At 43.0% G+C, this 18,031-nt stretch overlaps 1 protein-coding gene across 5 annotated transcripts in view; it reads left to right on the forward strand.

Moving 5' to 3' along the window:
- Ate1 (arginyltransferase 1) overlaps positions 1–18,031 on the forward strand; it is a 157,146-nt gene that overhangs the window by 45,093 nt on the left and 94,022 nt on the right. For all 5 annotated transcript variants that reach the window (XM_045149515.1, XM_045149510.1, XM_045149491.1 and 2 more), the window contains one exon: positions 6,986–7,018. In XM_045149515.1, the coding sequence (XP_045005450.1) occupies positions 6,986–7,018 (33 nt within the window). The remainder of the gene's footprint in view (positions 1–6,985; positions 7,019–18,031) is intronic.

The raw sequence follows: 18,031 nt of genomic DNA on the forward strand, positions 1-18,031 counted from the left end.
CTTCTTTCTGTGTATTTTCTTTTGTCTTTGTGTTTAGTAGTTTAGTCATAATATGATAAGGAAAGGTTGTTTTCTGGTTTTGTCTGTCTGGTGTTCTAAATGCCTCCTGTATCTGTAGTGGCATCTTTCCCCCTAATTTCGGGAAATTTTCTTCTATGATTTTGTGTAAAACATTTACTATGTCTTTAGATTGCAACTCTTCTTCTGTACCCATAGTTCTTAGGTTTGATCTCTTTATAGTGTTACAAATGTTTTGCAATTCCCACTCATACCTTCTTATTAATTTTTTTCTCTTTGTTGGAATGTTTCAAATTTCCTGACTTGTCATCAAACCAAGATATTTTGTCCTCTCCTTGATCCATTCTGCTGGTGAGACTTTTTACAGAGTGTATTATTGGACTTAACCATGTTTTATTTTTATTTAAAATTTTTTTTGTTATTATTTATTTATTTATTTGAAAGTGACAGAGAAAGAGGCAGATAGAGAGAAGGAAAGAGAATGGGTGCGCCAGGGCCTCTAGCCGCTACAAACAAACTGCAGATGTGTGCGCCCCCTTGTGCATCTGTCTAACGTGGGTCCTGGAGGATCGAATCTTGAACTGGGGTCCTTGGGCTTCACAGGCACGCTCTTAACTGCTAAGCCATCTCTTCTGCCTTTAACTGTGTTTTTTATTTGCAGTATTTTAGATTGGAATTTCTAAAGTATTTCTAGTTCCTTACTCATATCTTATATTGACTTCCTTATTTTCTTTTTTGTCTTCTCCTTTTTATTTTTTAAATTTAATTTTTATTAACATTTTCTATGATTATAAAAAAAATCCCATGGTAATACCCTCCCTCCCCCCCACACTTTCCCCTTTGATAATTCCATTTTCCATCATATTACCTCCCCATCTCAATCATTGTACTTACATATATACAATACCAACCTATTAAGTACCCTCCTCCCTTCCTTTCTCTTCCCTTTCTATCTCCTTTTTAACTTAATGGCCTCTGCTACCAAGTATTTTCCTTCTCACACTGAAGCCCAATCATCTGTAGCTAGGATCCACATATGAGGGAGAACATGCGGAGCTTGGCTTTCTGGGTTCCTTATTTTCTTAAGTTGATTTCCCATGTTCTCTTGAGATTTTCTTTTGGAGTTTGTTTTCTTCATTGATTTCTTTGAGCATACACATAATCATTCTTTTGAATTCTCTGACATTTCATCTAATTCAGTCTCACTAGAAGACATTACTGTTGTATATATAATTTTTTTAGATTTTTTTTGTTCATTTTTATTTATTTGAGAGTGACAGAGAAAGACAGATAGAGGGAAAGAGAATGGGCATGCCAGGGCTTCCAGCCACTGCAATCAAACTCCAGATGCGTGCACCCCTTTGTGCATCTGGCTAACGTGGGTCCTGGGGAATCGAGCCTCAAACTGGGGTCCTTAGGCTTCATAGGCAAGTGCTTAACCGCTAAGCCATCTCTCCAGCCCGGATTTATAATTTTTTGAAGGAGTTATATTGTCTTGAGTGTGTGTGTTTCTTTTATTATGGCATTGAGATTCTTTTTCGCATCTCCAAGTATTTCATTGCTTGGGTTTTCTGTTAATCAGAAATTATATCTTCTGGGCCGGAGGTCAAGGTGCTGTATGTGGCTTCTGTATGACTCTCAGTATAACAGTAGGAGTGATCCAAGCTGGTAGGTAACCTGCTATGCCATCGTCCTAGTAGCAAGTTAACATCAGTAGTTGCTGGTATGAAGCGTGCTAGGGGTTGACTACTTAGGAGTCAGAGGCGTGTAGCCTGACGTAGCGGGAAGACTCGTGTTAACTTGGAAGAAGATAGAGGGGTACATGTCTCTGAAACGGGGACATTGGGATGCTGTTAGTGTCCACAGATTTTAGAGGTCGATGAAGGTATGAAAAGTTGTAGTTATGGAGAATAAAGAGGAGAAGATATGGAGGAATGTGGCAGAGAGGTTAGAGAAGGAAAGTATGTGAGTTGCTCATGGGAAGAATAGTAGATAGATCCCAGTAGTAGGCTGGACGGAGAAAAATACAGGACAAACCTAAAATCCAACTGAGCAATATACAAACACAAACAAAACTATCGTGGGATATATTTCCATGTGTGGAAATTGATTTTAAAAAGGCCATAAGCCTGGCTGGTGGCTTTTGCCCTTAATCTTGTCACTGGGGAGGCTGAGTGAGAGGCTGGCTATGATCTTAAGGCCGGTGAGTTCCAGATCACCCTGGGATGGATCTAGGCAAGACCTTGCCTCAAAAAAAAAAAAAAAAAAAAAAAAGGCATTAAAAATTAAAAGATATCAAAGGTGACAGAAGGTAACCAGAACACACAAATTACTGAAAAATGGCAAAGTACACTAAATATACATCAGATCTAACAAATCAGTATTTTTGCCTTATTGGACTAGGTTTTTAATTCTTTCCATCCCTGGGACTGTTTTTCTTTAGAAACCTGCTCTGATATCGAAGGTGCAGTTAGTGCTTACTAGTTCAAACTAGTGTAAACCAGCCCAGTACCTTTTGGGGAGGTTTTCTGTCACACCTGTGTTAAGTTGTAGAGTGGCTTCCTCCTTTGGTGCACTATGGGTTCATTGCGCTGGTTTAAGTCTGTCAGAGATTCAGATTGGCAGGTCTGGATTTCTGTGGGGCAGGGTGGCTGGGATCCCTTGGGGTCCTGTGATCTTCACTGGTGTTCCTGGAGCTGCTGCATAGGAGAGGAGGTTGTGGGATGTTGTCTGGAGGTGTTTTGGAGCTGCTCAGTTGGTCCCCATTGCCTTCTCTGTCAGCTTCTTTTGATGTTGCAGGGTCAACGTGAGTCCCTTCCCAGTAGTTCCCAGTGCTCCTGCTGGCTAAGGCAGAGCAGGGCAGGGTAGGGCAGGGCAGGGCAGGGAGCCGAAGCACTTCCCAGAGGCCACAAGCTGATTGCTGGTAGTGGCCTCCTGCTTCTCTGCATGGGCCTCACCTTACTTAATAAGCTCCTCGCACACTGTTGAGATTTTGGAAGAGCACATTGCACGTTACCTTGCTTTTTATTCTCTCAGGGTTCTCTGAAGGCTCCTATTCCACAGTCTTAACCAGAGTCAATTATTAGTGTAGTCAATAAATTGCTAATAATACATTCCATTTCTTTGACTAGAAGGTTTTGAAAACAAGTTTTGCTTTGACAGTGATTTTTCTACTATGTGCTTTTCCTTTTTGTTTTTTGAAGCAGTCTCTCTCTAACCCAGGCTCATTCTGTAGTCCTGTCCTTGACAATGCTTAAGACACCTTGGACCATGTGATAAGTAAAGTCCAGGAGACAGATGTGGAAGAAGTATTTGTTAATGCAAGGGCATTTTAGGTAATTGGTAGGAGCATTTATAGGACTTGGAATTCCAGTTTGATAGTAACACTTTACTGATGTTCTTTGGCTTAGAAAAAAAAATTAATTCAGTTCATGTTTGTAGAAATTGCTTTCCAATATTTAGTGTTACCTTTGTCTTTAAAATAACCAAATTAACTATGGTTCCTATTAAACAGAGAGGGCATTATAGAACATGGCAGTTGACTATTTTTATTACAAAGGTAAAATAATTGACAATAGTTTTACTGCCATCTTTTGACAAAATTAGATATGTAAGAGCCCATGTGGAGAGCAAGGGCTGGGGGGCCTCCGGCTGGGCCACTCACCCACAGCTGGATGTTCCCAAGTGCTCAGAGAGCCTGCCTTCCCGTGCAGAGGTATTTCTAACCTGAGAGTGGTGGCTGTCTTCCGGCTCAGGTGAACCAGAGGGACAGCTGGCTGGTTGGGGCTGGGGGCTGTCTCAGGAAGAGATTAGCTCTAGCACCAAGTTCCAGGGGCTGAAGTTGATTAACCACAGTATTTAAGTCCTATGAAAGACCTCCCTCCCAGGAGAGGTCCTGGTTGTTTGTAGAAAAACAAGTGTAGGGAAGTAGGCAACAGATCACAAGTCAGAGCATCTTTTAAAAAATTTTTATTTTAAATTAATTAGTTTTGTATTCAGCAAATACAGTCAGTTTGGTACCATTATTAGGCTCATCTGTGACCTACCCCCTCCCTATCGGCCCCTCCTTGTTGAGGTATATGGGTTGTGCATTCTGGAGTTAGCCCACAGTTATGGGTAAGATAAATGTCTGCATATCATGACCCAACATGTGGCTCTGACATTCTTTCCGCCCCCTCTTCCGCAAAATTTCCCTGAGCCATGTTGGGTTCATTTTTGGTCTGCTTCAGTGCTGAGGTGTTGGGAGCCTGTGAGGCTCTGGCTCTCTGATTTGGCAGGAGTTGATTTTTCTCTGTGTTGGTCTCCTTCCCCCTGGTTCATCAGGAAAACAAGAAGTCAGAGCATCTTTGATTTTGAGCAAGTGCAGACTTTCCTGCCTTTTTTACTTTCAGGGGTCCAGTCACCCGAACTGTACTCGCTCTCAGTGTCACAAATGTTAAGTCTACTCATGCCAAAGATGTTTATAAATGCTAGGGGCTTTGAGAAGACCTGACTCTTTTTTTGTTTGTTTGAGACAGTCTCTCTTGCCCATGCAGACCTGGAAGTCACGCTGTAGCTCAAACTGACATCAAATACACAGGAATCCCTCCGTTTTATACGTCCCCGAGTATTGGGCTGAGAGTTGTGAGCCGCCATGCTTGGCTCCAGGAGAAATTAGTTTTCTTAGATAGTATTTCCATACCCCCCCCACCACCTTTTGAGGCAGGGTCTCATTCTATCTAGCCCAGGGTGACCTGGAACTCACTCTGTTGTCCTGGTCTGGCCTCAAACTCACGGTGATTCACCTGTCTCTGCTTCTTGAGTGCTAGGATTAAAGGCATGTGTCAACACACCTCAGCTCTCTTTTTTTAGTTTAAAGGGTCTTTTGTCTTAATTGATGCATCCATTACCACTCAACCTGAGCTACTTATAAATTCAAAAGTTGGCAAGTACTTACAGGTATAAGGCTAATTTCTGAGTTTAAAATAAAAACGTTTCACCCCCGTTTTTCCCACTGCTGAAGTCGGCTAGTATTTCAATGGGCACTTTTAGCTTTTTTGAGGAAAGATAGGGATTGTGTTAGATTGGGTTAGTATAAAAGAAAGCAAGACTACAAAAATTACATTTCCATTTTATATAAAATTACTCATATCACCATTATGAAAACTTAGTGTTTTGGTATATACTTTGCACTTACAGAAAGTCTCTTAGTATGCTAGAATTGTGTGTCTTCAGATTTGAGTGTGTTCTGTAATGTAGACTCTGGCTAGCTCTGGTCAGTGGCGCAGCTTGTTGTGCTTCGTGCTGCTTCAGGACGTCTTTCTCTGGGCAGAGGTCTGGCGCGCCGGCAGCACGGGTGCTGACGCAGGCTATTTGTGCTCGCTGCGCCCGCCAGCTCGGTGTAAAGCGGAAGTTCCAGAGTGCTTGGAGACAGACCTGTCACTGTGTTCTGCCGCAGTTAACATGCACTAGGAAGATGAGGAGTTTCGACTTCCTGGGCATTTTATTATCACATTGAATCTCAAAGGATTTGAAATGTTGCTTCTGTATATAAATCTATGACAGCATTATAAATTGCCTTTCATGTGTGACATCCTATGACTGTTATGTATATGCATGAAGTTATGTGTGAAGTCATCTGACCATCATGTGTATGCATGACAACACACATGATGGTTGCATGGCTTCATGCATGCACATGTGTGTTGAAGCCATGCAACCATCATGTGTGTGTATGAAGTCACCTGACCATCATGTATATGCATGATGTCACATGACTGTCGTGTGTATATGCAGTCACATAACTGTCATGTTTGTATGACATCACACAATTGTCATGTACATGCATGACATATGACCATCGTGTGTGGAGTAATATGACTGTCATGTATATGCATGACATCACATGATTGTTGTGTGTATGCATGATATTATATGGCTGTCATGTGCATGCATGTCATGTGGCCATCATGTTTATGTATGAAGTCATATGACCATCATCTCTGTGTATGGAGTCATATGACTGTTATGTATATGTATGACATCATATGACTATCATGTGTATGTATGAAGTCATATCACCATCCTCATTTCATAGACAACTGACAGCTTGCTTTGTCAGTTGTTCTTGCTTCAAAAGCATTTATTTAAGTGCAGAGAGATAAGCAGCACATGACGTTAGTGACAGGTGGCGTTCCATCAGCCCGTGTCTGTGTTCTGTGTAGGCACAGCAGAGGGAGGAGGGAGAGAGAGAAAGGGAGGAGTTGGACTGTGGCACTTCAGAGTGAAGACAGAGCAAAGCCCCCGGCAGAGGCGCTGCGTGGGGAGATGGCCTGGTCCCTCCTGCGCCTCCCGTGGCCGGGCCTGTGCTTGTCCTCTTCTCCTGGAGGGCGAGAGAGATCTCTGGTTCTGTATATCTGTATGATTTATAATATATATATAAATATATAAAGAAAAATTTAACTTATTTATTTGAGAACGAGAGAATGGTTACACCAGGGCATCCAGCCACTGTCAACAAACTCCAGATGCACGCCTCTCCCCGGCTCCCCGTGCATCTGGCTTACATGGGTCCTGGAGAATCGAACCGGTATTCTTTGGCTTTGTAGGCAAATGCCTTAGCTGCTAAGCCATCTTTCCATCCCCCTCTGTTTCTTTTCTTACAGGGTTTACGATAGAGAAATTGTGAAGGAAAACTTAAAAACAGCAACAAAACACCCCAAATATCTGAGGTCTAACTGCTTAGCATTATTTGTTTTTATACAAGTATTTAGGGTATTTGAATTAATTCAGTTTGGTACTTTCTGTGAGCTAAAGTGAACCTCCTATACAGTGAGGATGAATTGCTGTTGTGTGAGAATGTTAACTTTGTATTGACTGGCTTTGGATGTTTCTAGTGCAAGACTGTGCACTGATTTTTCTATTTCTTTGTGTTCTTTCTTACTACCCATGTGGATGAACGTGACTTTCTTCAAATTGGCCTCTGCAGTTCACAAGGTTCCTCTGCAGCTCACCTTTGGAGGTAAGAGTTCACTCACTTGCTTAATGCCAGGCCTGCTTACTGACCGCTACTGCTGGCACCATTCATTGGGCATTTACTTAAAATTTAGGAGTGATCATTTTGCACTGACACTGATGAATTCAACCCTTTTTGGTACACTTTCCTAGAAGTTATCACAACAGCCACTGCCTCTTTTATAGTCTGCTTTCTCTATAAGTAGAGTGAAATAAGCCCTTCACCTTACATCTCCGTTCCTGTCCTGTTGTTTGAACTCTGCCTATATTACTCTCAAGTTCTTATGAGCTGGAGAGTCATAGGTCAAGGCCATCGTCAAGGAAGAGTCACTGCGTGAGTGACAGGAGAGGAGCCAAGGACTCCCTTTTAGAGCACATGAGGCTGTCCTTCACTTTCATTTCATCTTCATCATGGCTGTCATGTGGATTTGAGACCATGATAGCACTGCCAAGTAAAGAAAGGCTGATAGATATTTAGAGAACCAAAATCATTTGAGCTGTGGGTGCAGAAAAAGTTGAGAAGGGGAGGAATCATTGTGTGTGAAGAGGAGAATGGATTTCAAACCAAAACTATCTTTAAGAGCCACATGACCCTGGACACATCCCAACTTCCCTGAGCCTTAGTTTTCTTATTTTTATTTTTTTCAAATATTTATTTATTTGAGAGAGGGAGGGAGGGAGAGAGGGAGGGAGGGAGGGAGAGAGAGAGAGAGAGAGAGAGAGAGAGAGAGGAAGAAAGAGAGAAAGAGAGAATGGGTGTGTCAGGGCCTCTAGTTACTGCAAATGCACTCCAGACACATGCACCACCATGTGCATCTGGCCTACGTGGGTACTGAGGAATTGAACCTGGGCTCCCAGGCTTCACAGGCAAGCAGCTTAACCACTAAGCCATCACTCCGGCCCAATTTCTTTCTTTCTTAGTTTTCTTATCTTTAAAATGCAAGTTAAGAATCCCCACTTCTCAAATGTAACAGAAATGGGAACAGAACTGTACTGTTCAAAGGCTGTAATGTTTCATATTCTCCTCTTGAGCTGTACTTCAGCTTAGTGCTGACTCCGCTTGTTCCTTCTCCTTGGCCTTCTCTTTTCATCTCTGTATTCATTTGAAGCCCCCTCTCCCATTCCCAACTTGTTTGGATTATGCTCCTTTTCAGGGTTTAACAACATCTAATTTGTGAGGTTATCTTTGATTTCCATACAGAGGCTGTTACCTCCTTTTCTGCTTCTGTAACGTAATATTTATTTTGAGACCATTGCTGTTAATAACAAGTGATGGCCCAGGCTGGCACATTAAACATACCCAGTGACCAGTTTGAGTGATCACCACAGGAAACACATCAAACCAGAGGGCTGGCACCACCCACATTTTCTAAACTTCCAGTGTCAAGGAGGAGGTAAGATTTGGGGCTATGAAATAAGAGACATATGGGTAGTTTATGAGCAAGTCACTTGATTTTTTTGAATGGTGGTATCTGAAAATGGAGATAATACTTACAAGGTTATTACAGTTAAATAGGTGACTTGGGGGCAACACTGAGCATAATGTCAGAAATGGAATTTTGTTTTTTTTTTTTTAAATTGTTTATTATTTATTTATTTGGGAGTGACAGACAGAGGAAGAGGGGGAGAGAGAGAGAGAGAGGGAGAGAGCGAGGGAATGAGAGTGGGCACACCAGGGCTTCCAGCCACTGCAAATGAACTCCAGATGCGTGTGCCCCCTTATGCATCTGGCTAACATGGGTCCTGGGGAATCGAGCCTCGAACTGGGGTCCTTAGGCTTCACAGGCAAGCGCTTAACTGCTAAGCCATCTCTCCAGCCCAGAAATAGAATTTTAAATGAGAGTTAAGAATAAATTACAAAAAACCCTAAGAAACCTGAAGACAGCTTAAGCTTCATTATCTGCCCTGAGGATGAGGAAGTTGTTTGTTTCTTCTTTCTTTCTTTTGTTTTGTTTTTCGAGGTTGGGTCTCACTCCAGTCCAGGCTGACCTGGAACTCATCTGTAGTCTCAGGGTGGCCTCTAACTCATGGTGATCCTCCTACCTCTGCTTCCTAAGTACTGGGATTAAAGGTGTGTGCCACCATGCCCAGCAAGGAAGTAGTTTCCAACCAGAGAAGTAGTGGGAAATATCACCAAGGAAAAATTAATTTGCATAGAGATACAATTTGTGCATTAAATTAATATCGTTGAAAGGCAATTCAGATAAAGTGATAAGAGGGTTGTTAAATTTAATATATTAATCTTTTAAAATCAAAATTCTAGCTATTTTCATAAAATTTTATAAGCAATTGATTAGATAATATAAATAGCAAGTGGCAATCAATGTAATTATGCATTACTAATCAAAAAATGTAGTTTAAATCAATACAGTTAAGTGGAATTGCTTCTGTGTGTTGTGCAGGGACTTAGTAAGAAGGTTGGCTATGGTAGTTTGAATTTATGTCCCCCAGTAGATTCAAATGCTTTATTAAAGCTGGTGCTGGAAAGATGGCTTAGCAGTTAAGGAGTTTGTCTGCAAAGCCTAAGGACCCAGGTTCAATTCCTCAGTACCCATATAAGCCAGATACACAAGGTGTCACATGCGTCTAGAGTTTGTTTGCAGGGCCTGGAGGCTCTGGCTTACCCATTCTCTCTCTCTTTACCTGCCACCCACTCGCTCTCAAATAAGTAAATAAATAAATGCATTTTTAAAAAGCTGTAACATGGATGTTCAGCGGCCTGGCTGGTGGAGGTGTCACTGTGGGTGGATCCTAGGGTCCATCCCTAAGGTGTTACTAGGGGCATATCTAAATTCCAGCCTAAGGTATGCAGAGACCAGTCTTGAATTCTGCCTGGATTCCCTGCTATTTGGCTTCTCTTGCTTTTGGTGGTGGGTTTTCTGTTTTTCACCATTATGGAACTACCCTTGAGTCTGTAGGCTTCAAGAAAGCCCTACTTCCCACCTGTGCCTGGTTTGGAAGTTCATTGAAGCTGACTATGACACTGGCCAAATTAACAGTAATTACTGTTTGCAGAAATGATTCTAAATAGACCTGCTTCACCATAAACGTTGTTTCAAATGTAAGCTTGGTGAGGGGGCCACGTTGCTGTTGTTTCGTAGTTTAGTGTGACGAGAGCTCAGGGCATGAGTTGAATACAGATTGGGTGGTGGAGGAGCCACCAGCTGCTGAGTAAGGTGCTGTCGGTAAAGCTGAGCGTAAGAGCCGTCATCATGGCCTGGCTGCACTCAGCGAACAGCCAGTAAGGATTGTAATACTTAGGTTTTAATGTGGTTCATATCTCCCCAGCTTGCTTGGGCTTTGTCTGTTTCTCTTCGGATGCTCCCAGTTATGGAGTGGGATGGCGGGCACCATCTACCTGCAGTGAACCGATAGAGACAAGCCTTTCATTGCGTCTCACCACTCTGGCTAAATCGTAGGGATGCGTGTGGAGTCTAATCTTTGGTGAGAAATGAAAGCACGAGTATCATGTTTAGCATTGAGTGGCAGTTACTGTCACTTTCTGGTTTCTTCATTCTGTGATTGGCTGTTGTGCTTTACCTTGGCTGGGATGACTTTTCTGTTAATCTCTGGGCTTTAGCTATGGAGGGGGAGATGAATTCACTAAAGGTCAGTGTCTCTGTCTCTGTGGGAAATGTTTCAAGGGCTTCTATTGCTGCTCCTCTCACTTGGAGCTCCACAGGGGCCTCCTGTTGGCTTAGTGATTGGCAGTCTCCCCCACATCTCCCGTATCCCCAGTGCGCTCAGGGCTCTGCCCTGGCCCACTACATGCTGCTTGAGAGCGGAGCACCAGCACTGGACAGTGTGGGAAGCCTAAATGCTTAATTTTGCTCTTAAGCTTATGTTTTGCTAGAGATGAAAAATTGCGGGCATAGTAAACACCTGCCACCTTCTCTAATTTTGAAGAAAAAACTCCAGTACCTACAGTCAACTATGTGAGACATGGAGTTGGCAAACAAAGGTGACTTTAAACTTCACTTTGTCCATAAGAATGCCCATAGGTGAACCATGTCGTTTTGTTGTAAGTCCTGAACATTTAACTTCCACATGAATCTAATGAAATTGTCAACTTATAGTAATCACATTGGAAATGTGATATGTTGTCATTTGAGTGGACCATGTGTGGAGTCAGTTACTCCCCCGCGGGGCTGACCCCTTTCATGCCTGTAAGTCGAAGACTAATGGTGCTCATTAAGCTTTATGGGAAAAGCACTGTTATCGCCTCGTCAACCTGGGCAGTGCATTTCCATTACATCCCTGATTTTGTGTGGCTCCTTCGTTGTCGATGTGCGCTCCCCGCTAGGTTTACCTCGGACTTCAGCCTTGCAGACATTTTTACTGATGTTTCAGAGTCTGAATTACATTTTGTGTGGTGCCACTTACAGATGTTTTCAATTAAATGTAGGTAAATAAAAGGGATTATGTATCAGAGGCCAAAAGATTCTTGAAATTCTCTTTTGAGTCAGCAGGCTGCACTCTCGTCACTCTTGGAGGTCAGGGGACTCCAGGAGAGGCGTTTGTAACCGAAGTTAACCCAGTGCACGTCAGCTCTGGTGTCCCTTGAGGTGAGTCCTTCATCTCACATAAGTTATCTATACCAAGAGTTAGAGTAATGACGTACTCAAAAGCTAACACCTGTTGTGCCTAGACACTGTGCTCACCTCCCTCACATGAATGCACGCAGACTTTCTTCCTCATCTGAAGAAAAGAGCTAGGTGCTCAAAATCACGGCTAGTAATTTGGGACGACGAAAACAAGGCAGGCTGGGAGAAGTGAAGTGTCACTGATTGCTGTGAGTCTTAACTCGTGCGAAGGAAGCCTATTGTAAGTCAGAGATGTCTTCAGTGATGTCGGAGCAGGGTTTCTCAACTCCAGCACCAGTGGTGTTTTGAGCTGGAACAGTGTTTTTTTCAGAAGAAAAAAATGATTATTTTTAAACTTTCTAACTTAAAAAATTATTTTTATTAGTTGTGAACTTTACTATATGAACAAAGTGTGTGTTGGTCACATTTCCTGTGTGTCGTCCTCCTATACCCCCGTCCACCTTCCACCTAGAGCCCTCCTGGGTCTTGGTTGTGAGGAGCTGACAGATAGTTGAGGAAGCTTCGCTGCACCTCTGGCCTCTGCCCACTAGATGCCAGTAGCACCCTCCTCGGCTTTGTCTAAATGTCTTTACCAAACGTCTGTGGGGCAGAACTGTTGTTGAGAATCACTGTGGGGGAGGAGTGAAAGCCTATTCCAAAGCTGCAGAGTTCGTAAGCTGCTAGTGAATATAAAATGTTTTCAGGATAACAAAAGATAAGGGGGGGGGGGCGAAAGCTAGGTGGGACAAATATAAAACTCAATTAGCTTTAAGTCCAGTCAACATTGTGTTAAATATTACAGGTCTAACTGAAAACTGTTCCATGGGAAGATTCTGTCTGCATTGTCCAAACTGGCCAGTGGTCACTCTTGCCTTCTGGGCTCTTTAGGAATGACCTGGCATTGTTAAGATTGTGCTGTTGCTACACAGGGCAGGTCTACATGCTCCAATTAAAAGCCGTAGATTGTTGGACTAGACCGAAGAATAAAAGCAAGGCCAAGTTAGAAGGAAGAGGCTAGAGCAATACCTTGCATGCACACACTGACCATCAGAATATTGGAGTAGCCGTCTTTAAATCAGACACGTAGTCTTCTGGATAGAAAGTGAAGGAAGAGGGATGTTTTGTGATGAGAGAAAAAGCCAATTCATTATATTGTGATTGACATCGCAACAGAACTTCAAATATCTCAAATAAGAACTAAAAAAGTGAAGGAAGGTGTCAAATACACAGCAAGAGTTGAAGATTTTAGGACAACATTCTTGGTGATTTGAAAGAACATTTAGACAAGGTTAGAAATAATACCAAACTTGCACAAGGCTACCCCAGGTTTACTTAATTTATGTCTGCCAGATACTATTCCCTGCCCTTTTTCTGTCTGTCTATCTATATGTAAATGTTTCAAGTTAAATACAGTACAGCAGCACATGTTATTTGTAAAGCATTCCCTACTGAAGCAGTTACCTTCTCACTGCTGGGACAAAACATCCGATCAGAAGCAGGTCACAGAAGGAAAGGTGTATTTCAGCTCTTACCCTCAAGAGGCAGCTTCATCGTGGCGGGGCCTGGGGGAAGCCGGCCGAAGCAGACAGCTGGCACCATATCTTGTTGCAACGACAGGGAGGAGACTGGTACGTGGGACTGGGCTGTAAAATTCCAGGCGCGCCCCCCCCCCCGCCAGTGACATTCCTCCTCCAACAAGGCTGCACCTCCCAGAGGTTCTGTCACCGGAGGTTAAGTATGAGGCTTAATCACAAGTACATGAGGCTGGGGGGAAATTTTACATTCAGACCACCACGTCTGCGTTAAGTAGCTTCCCGACCATTCGTATTCTCTCTGCCTCCAGCACTAGAGGTTGGATTTAGGGACTTGAGCATGATCGACAAAACATGCTGGCACAGACCTATATTCTCAGCCCTGTGCCACCCTTTAAAAATTCAAGCTGGCACACAAAATGATAGGTTTCATCATGGCATTTAAATATTTACTTATTTATTTGCAAGTAGAGGTAGAGAGAAGAGAGACAGACAGAATGGGTGTGCTAGGGCCTCCAACTGCTACAAACAAGCTCCAGATGCATGTGCCACCTTGTGCATCTGGCTTTATATGGGCACTAGGGAATCAAACTCAGGTCATTGGGCTTTGCAGGCCTTAACTGCTGAGCTCTCTGCAGCCCTCATTATTATTATTATTATCATTATTATTACTATTATTTTAAAGAAGGTATTTTTTTCAAGTTGTATCACATAGGGAAATTGATGAAGCAGATCACATTCTGGACCATTTACAAATCTACGAAAATTGAAAAGAATCAAAACCATAATTAAATTACCATCATGTACAACAAAATTTTTAGAGCACAACAATAATAAGATAACCTAGTTAACAATGGGCAAAAGGTTGATTGTATGTTTCTCCAGAGAAGACCTACACGTGTCTGATAAGCACCTGACGAGGTGTTCAGAGTCATTGTTCATTAGGGAAGTATAAGCTCAAAACTACAGTAAGAAATCACCACACACCCGCTCAATGGCTACAACTGAAAAAGACGAATGAGATTTGGCAAGATGTGAGATTAAATCTCTCACATTGCTAGTAAAAATGTTAAGTGAGGACCGGAAAGTGGTTAAGGTGCTGCCTGCAAAGCCTAAAGACCTGAGTTTGATTCCTCAGTGTCCACGTAGAAGAGCCAGATAAACTAAGTGGCTCATGTATCTGGAGTTCATTTTCAGTGGCAAAAAGCCCTAGTGTACCCATGCTCTCTCTGTGTCTGTGTGTGTCTGTCTGTCTCACACTAATAAATACATTTTTAAAAATGTTAAATGATATAACCTCTATTTGGCTATTTATTTGGCAAGATGTGGAAAAATTAAAACTCTGATAATATTGGTAAAAATCTTAAATGAAACCGGGTATGGTGGCACATGCCTTTAATCCCAGCATTTGGGAGGCAGAGGTAGGAGGATCGCAGTGAGTTTGAGGCCAACCTGAGACTTCATAGTGAATTCCAGGTCAGCCTGGGCTAGAGTGAGACCCTGCCTCAAAAAGCACAAAAAACAAAAAACAAAAAAATCTTAAATGGTGCGGCCACTATTGGTTATTACCCTAAATAGTCAAGATAAAATTATTATACATTCTAGAAATCCTGCTTCCCAAGATTATTCCTAAGTGAAATTAAAAGATGTATATCCATGGGCTGGGAAGACGGCTTGCCATGCAAGTGTGAGGGCTTGAGTTGAGCCAGCCAGCGTTCATGTAAATGCTGGGTGGGGTGTTAAGCACCCTCAATCCCAGTGCTGCAGAGCCAGAGACAGGTGGTCCCTGGGGCTTGCTCGTCTAGCTCAGTTGGTGAGTGGCAGGTTCCATGAGAGATGTTGTTTGAAGAAATAAGGCGGCTAGTGATTGAAGAGGACATGTGGCACAACTCTGGCTTTCACATGCACATGTGAGCACCCACAAACACGTGTGGCTCACATGCATATGACCACGCACACGTGTGCACTCAACACACTATACACATGCAAACACACAGAGAGAAGCATGTTCACACAAAGATTTGTGTAAGGTGGAAGGTGCATCCTTCCTAATAGCAGGAGCGGGAAAGACCTCCGCTGCCTGTGAGCCGGCAAACGAGCACAGCGTAATCTGTTAGCCAGTGAAAGAGAAGAAGCTAGAAGACGACCAGTGCTCCTCCTGAGCCTTATGGAGATGGCGATGGTGACATAAGGCAGACATAAGCTGTCTTGTGTCCCCCTTTATTGACTCATCCAAAAAAAAGAACTCCATAGCCAGGGAGCAGGTCCGTCGTTGCTTTCTGTCAGAGGCCAGTGTGGAGGGCAAACTGCAGATGGGTTTGGGACTTTAAAAAAAGGGTTAGAAAAAATGTTCTGAATTTGGATAATGTTGAGTTTCACAGTTCCCTAAACTTGCTGAGAATCCTGGAACTCTGCACCTAAAATGGCTCATGTTCTGATATGTATAGCATGTCAGTGAAAGTATGCTGCACTTCTTTATCTTTGCACTTGCAAATTATTGCAGGAAAGATTCCACTCAGCCGGCATAGTGGCACATGTCTGCAGTCCCAGTGTCTGGGAGGTAGAGGGAGAGGATCAGGAGCTCAGCCTCATCCCCAGCTACATAGGAAGTTCAAGGCCAGCCTGAGCTACATGTCTCAAAGTGTGGTTGGTGGGAGGGGGGATCTCACTCAGGTTGGTATCCTGCTTCTTTATTGAGCCTCTCATTGTGATGTGTATTGTACACATTCAGTATTCACCAAGGTAATAATATATATTGAAATAGGCATATTAAAAAATTTTTTTTTGTTTATTTTTATTTACTTATTTGAGAGCAACAGGGAGAGAGAGAAAGAGGCAGATATATATGTAGAGAGAGAATGGGCACGCCAGGGAATCCAGCCACTGCACACAAACTCCAGATGTGTGCACCCTCTTGTGCATCTGGCTAGCGTGGGTCCTGGGGAACCGAGCCTTGAACCGGGATTCTTAGGCTTCACAAGCAAGCGCTTAACCGCTAAGCCATCTCTCCAGCCCGAAATAGGCATATTTTAACCAATATCTTAATACTGTATCTCTTAATGTTAACTAGCCTGAACCAAGACTGTTCTCTTTTTAAAGTCTTTTTATATATATTTTTAATTTATTTGCAAGCAGAGAGATACAGAAAGAGGGAGGGAGGAGGGAGGGCGAGCGAGCTAGAGAGAGAAAAACCAAGACACGCACAGTATGGACATGCCAGGGTGTCCAGCCACTGCAAATGAACTCCAGGCATGTGTATGTACTGCTCTATGCATCTGGCTTATGTGGGTCCTGGGGAACTGAACTCAGGTCTTTAGGCTTGGCAGGCAAGCACATTAACCACTGAGCAATCTCTCTAGCCCCCATTACTATTATTTCTAAAAATATTTTTATTTATTTATTTATTTGACAGAGAAAGAGGGAGGGCGGGAGAGAGAGGATGGGCGCACCAGGGCCTCTAACCACTGCAAACGAACTCCAGACGCATGCGCCTCCTTGTGCATCTGGCTAACGTGGGTCCTGGGAAATTGAACCTGGGTCCTTTGGCTTTGCAGGCAAATGCCTTAACTGCTACGCCATCCCTCCAGTCCCTCATTACTATTCTTGATAGTGTCTAAAACCATGTTGCCCAGGTTGTTTTCTGGAGTGAGGAACTACTTTGCTTCCCACCTGAAGCTCTGTGACAGTCCAAGAGAGAGTGAGAGAGAGAGTGTCTTACTGCAAACTGTGGAGGTTGGATTGGGGATATCTTAGTCATTGGCTTTGTGTTTAGTGGTAATTTTTATTTTGCTTGGGAGGGGGGTTGAAAGAGCATCACTATCTCTTCTGTCAGCATATAAAACTTCTTTGCAAGAAGAAATAGGGCTGGAGAGATGGCTTTGTGGTTAAGGGCTTGCCTACAAAGCCTAACTTACCTGCGTTCTATTCCCCAGTACCCACTTAGAGCCTGATGCACAAAGTGGCACATGCGTCTGCCTGTTTGCAGTGGCTGGAGGCCCTGGCACACCCAGTCTGTCTGTCTCTATTCTCTCTGTGCTTGCCAATCAATATGTAAAAATAAAAATATTTTTTTAAAAAAGAAGAAATGGCTGAGGCTCTTGTAGAGAGGGAGGGAAGGAGTGAAAGATGAGGTCCTGGGAGCTAAGTTGTTAAACTAGAGAAGGGAGTTCAGTTTCCTGAACACAGGGGCCCCTGAAAAATCAGGAACCCAGAGGGTGGGTGTAATCGGAGAACTGAGGAGATGAGGCTAGGAAGAAGGTTGGGCTGCTGAGGAGCAGAGAGCAGTTCTGTGTTACAACCCAGGTCCGTTCATGATCTTCCCTTGCTGGGTCAAGCTTCTTCAGCAAGTAGAAGTGTTCATTCTTACTCCAAGGACCTTTTACTGTGCTTGGAATTAGGGTCATCTTCCGTGACAGTTTTCATTGCCCATTAGATGTGCATGAGTGCTTCAGAAAAGGTTTGAATGGTAAATCCTGGGGTGGATTAGTTTCCATGGGGACATCATTCTTGTTTGATCTTGGCATTCATTGAGTTCTCAGTCTGGGATGTCACCGTGGGATGCATTTTCCCCTCTGTAAGCCAGACTGGAGAGCAGGAGACTCAAATTGAACTGCCATTCAGCAGGGGTTCACATAGGATGCTGACTTGGAACCCGAGTTGTGGGTTGAAGTAAATAAATACTGGCTACTTTGGAGATTTGGAACTTCGGGTTTCTGCTTTTTATAAGTCATTTTGATACTGCTTTCCTGTACCTATTTAATCTGAGAGTTAGGATTCAGAGCATCAAATAATCAGATTAAAGCAAATGACTTGCATTAACAACTTGATTTCTATCTAGTAGCTCTGCAAGAAAAATGCAGAAATAATTTTCTCGCATTTATGTTCCAGTTATTAAAACCATTTATG

Source organism: Jaculus jaculus, chromosome 1 (genome assembly GCF_020740685.1).
Source record: "Jaculus jaculus isolate mJacJac1 chromosome 1, mJacJac1.mat.Y.cur, whole genome shotgun sequence".
NCBI classification, from domain to species: Eukaryota; Metazoa; Chordata; class Mammalia; order Rodentia; family Dipodidae; genus Jaculus; species Jaculus jaculus.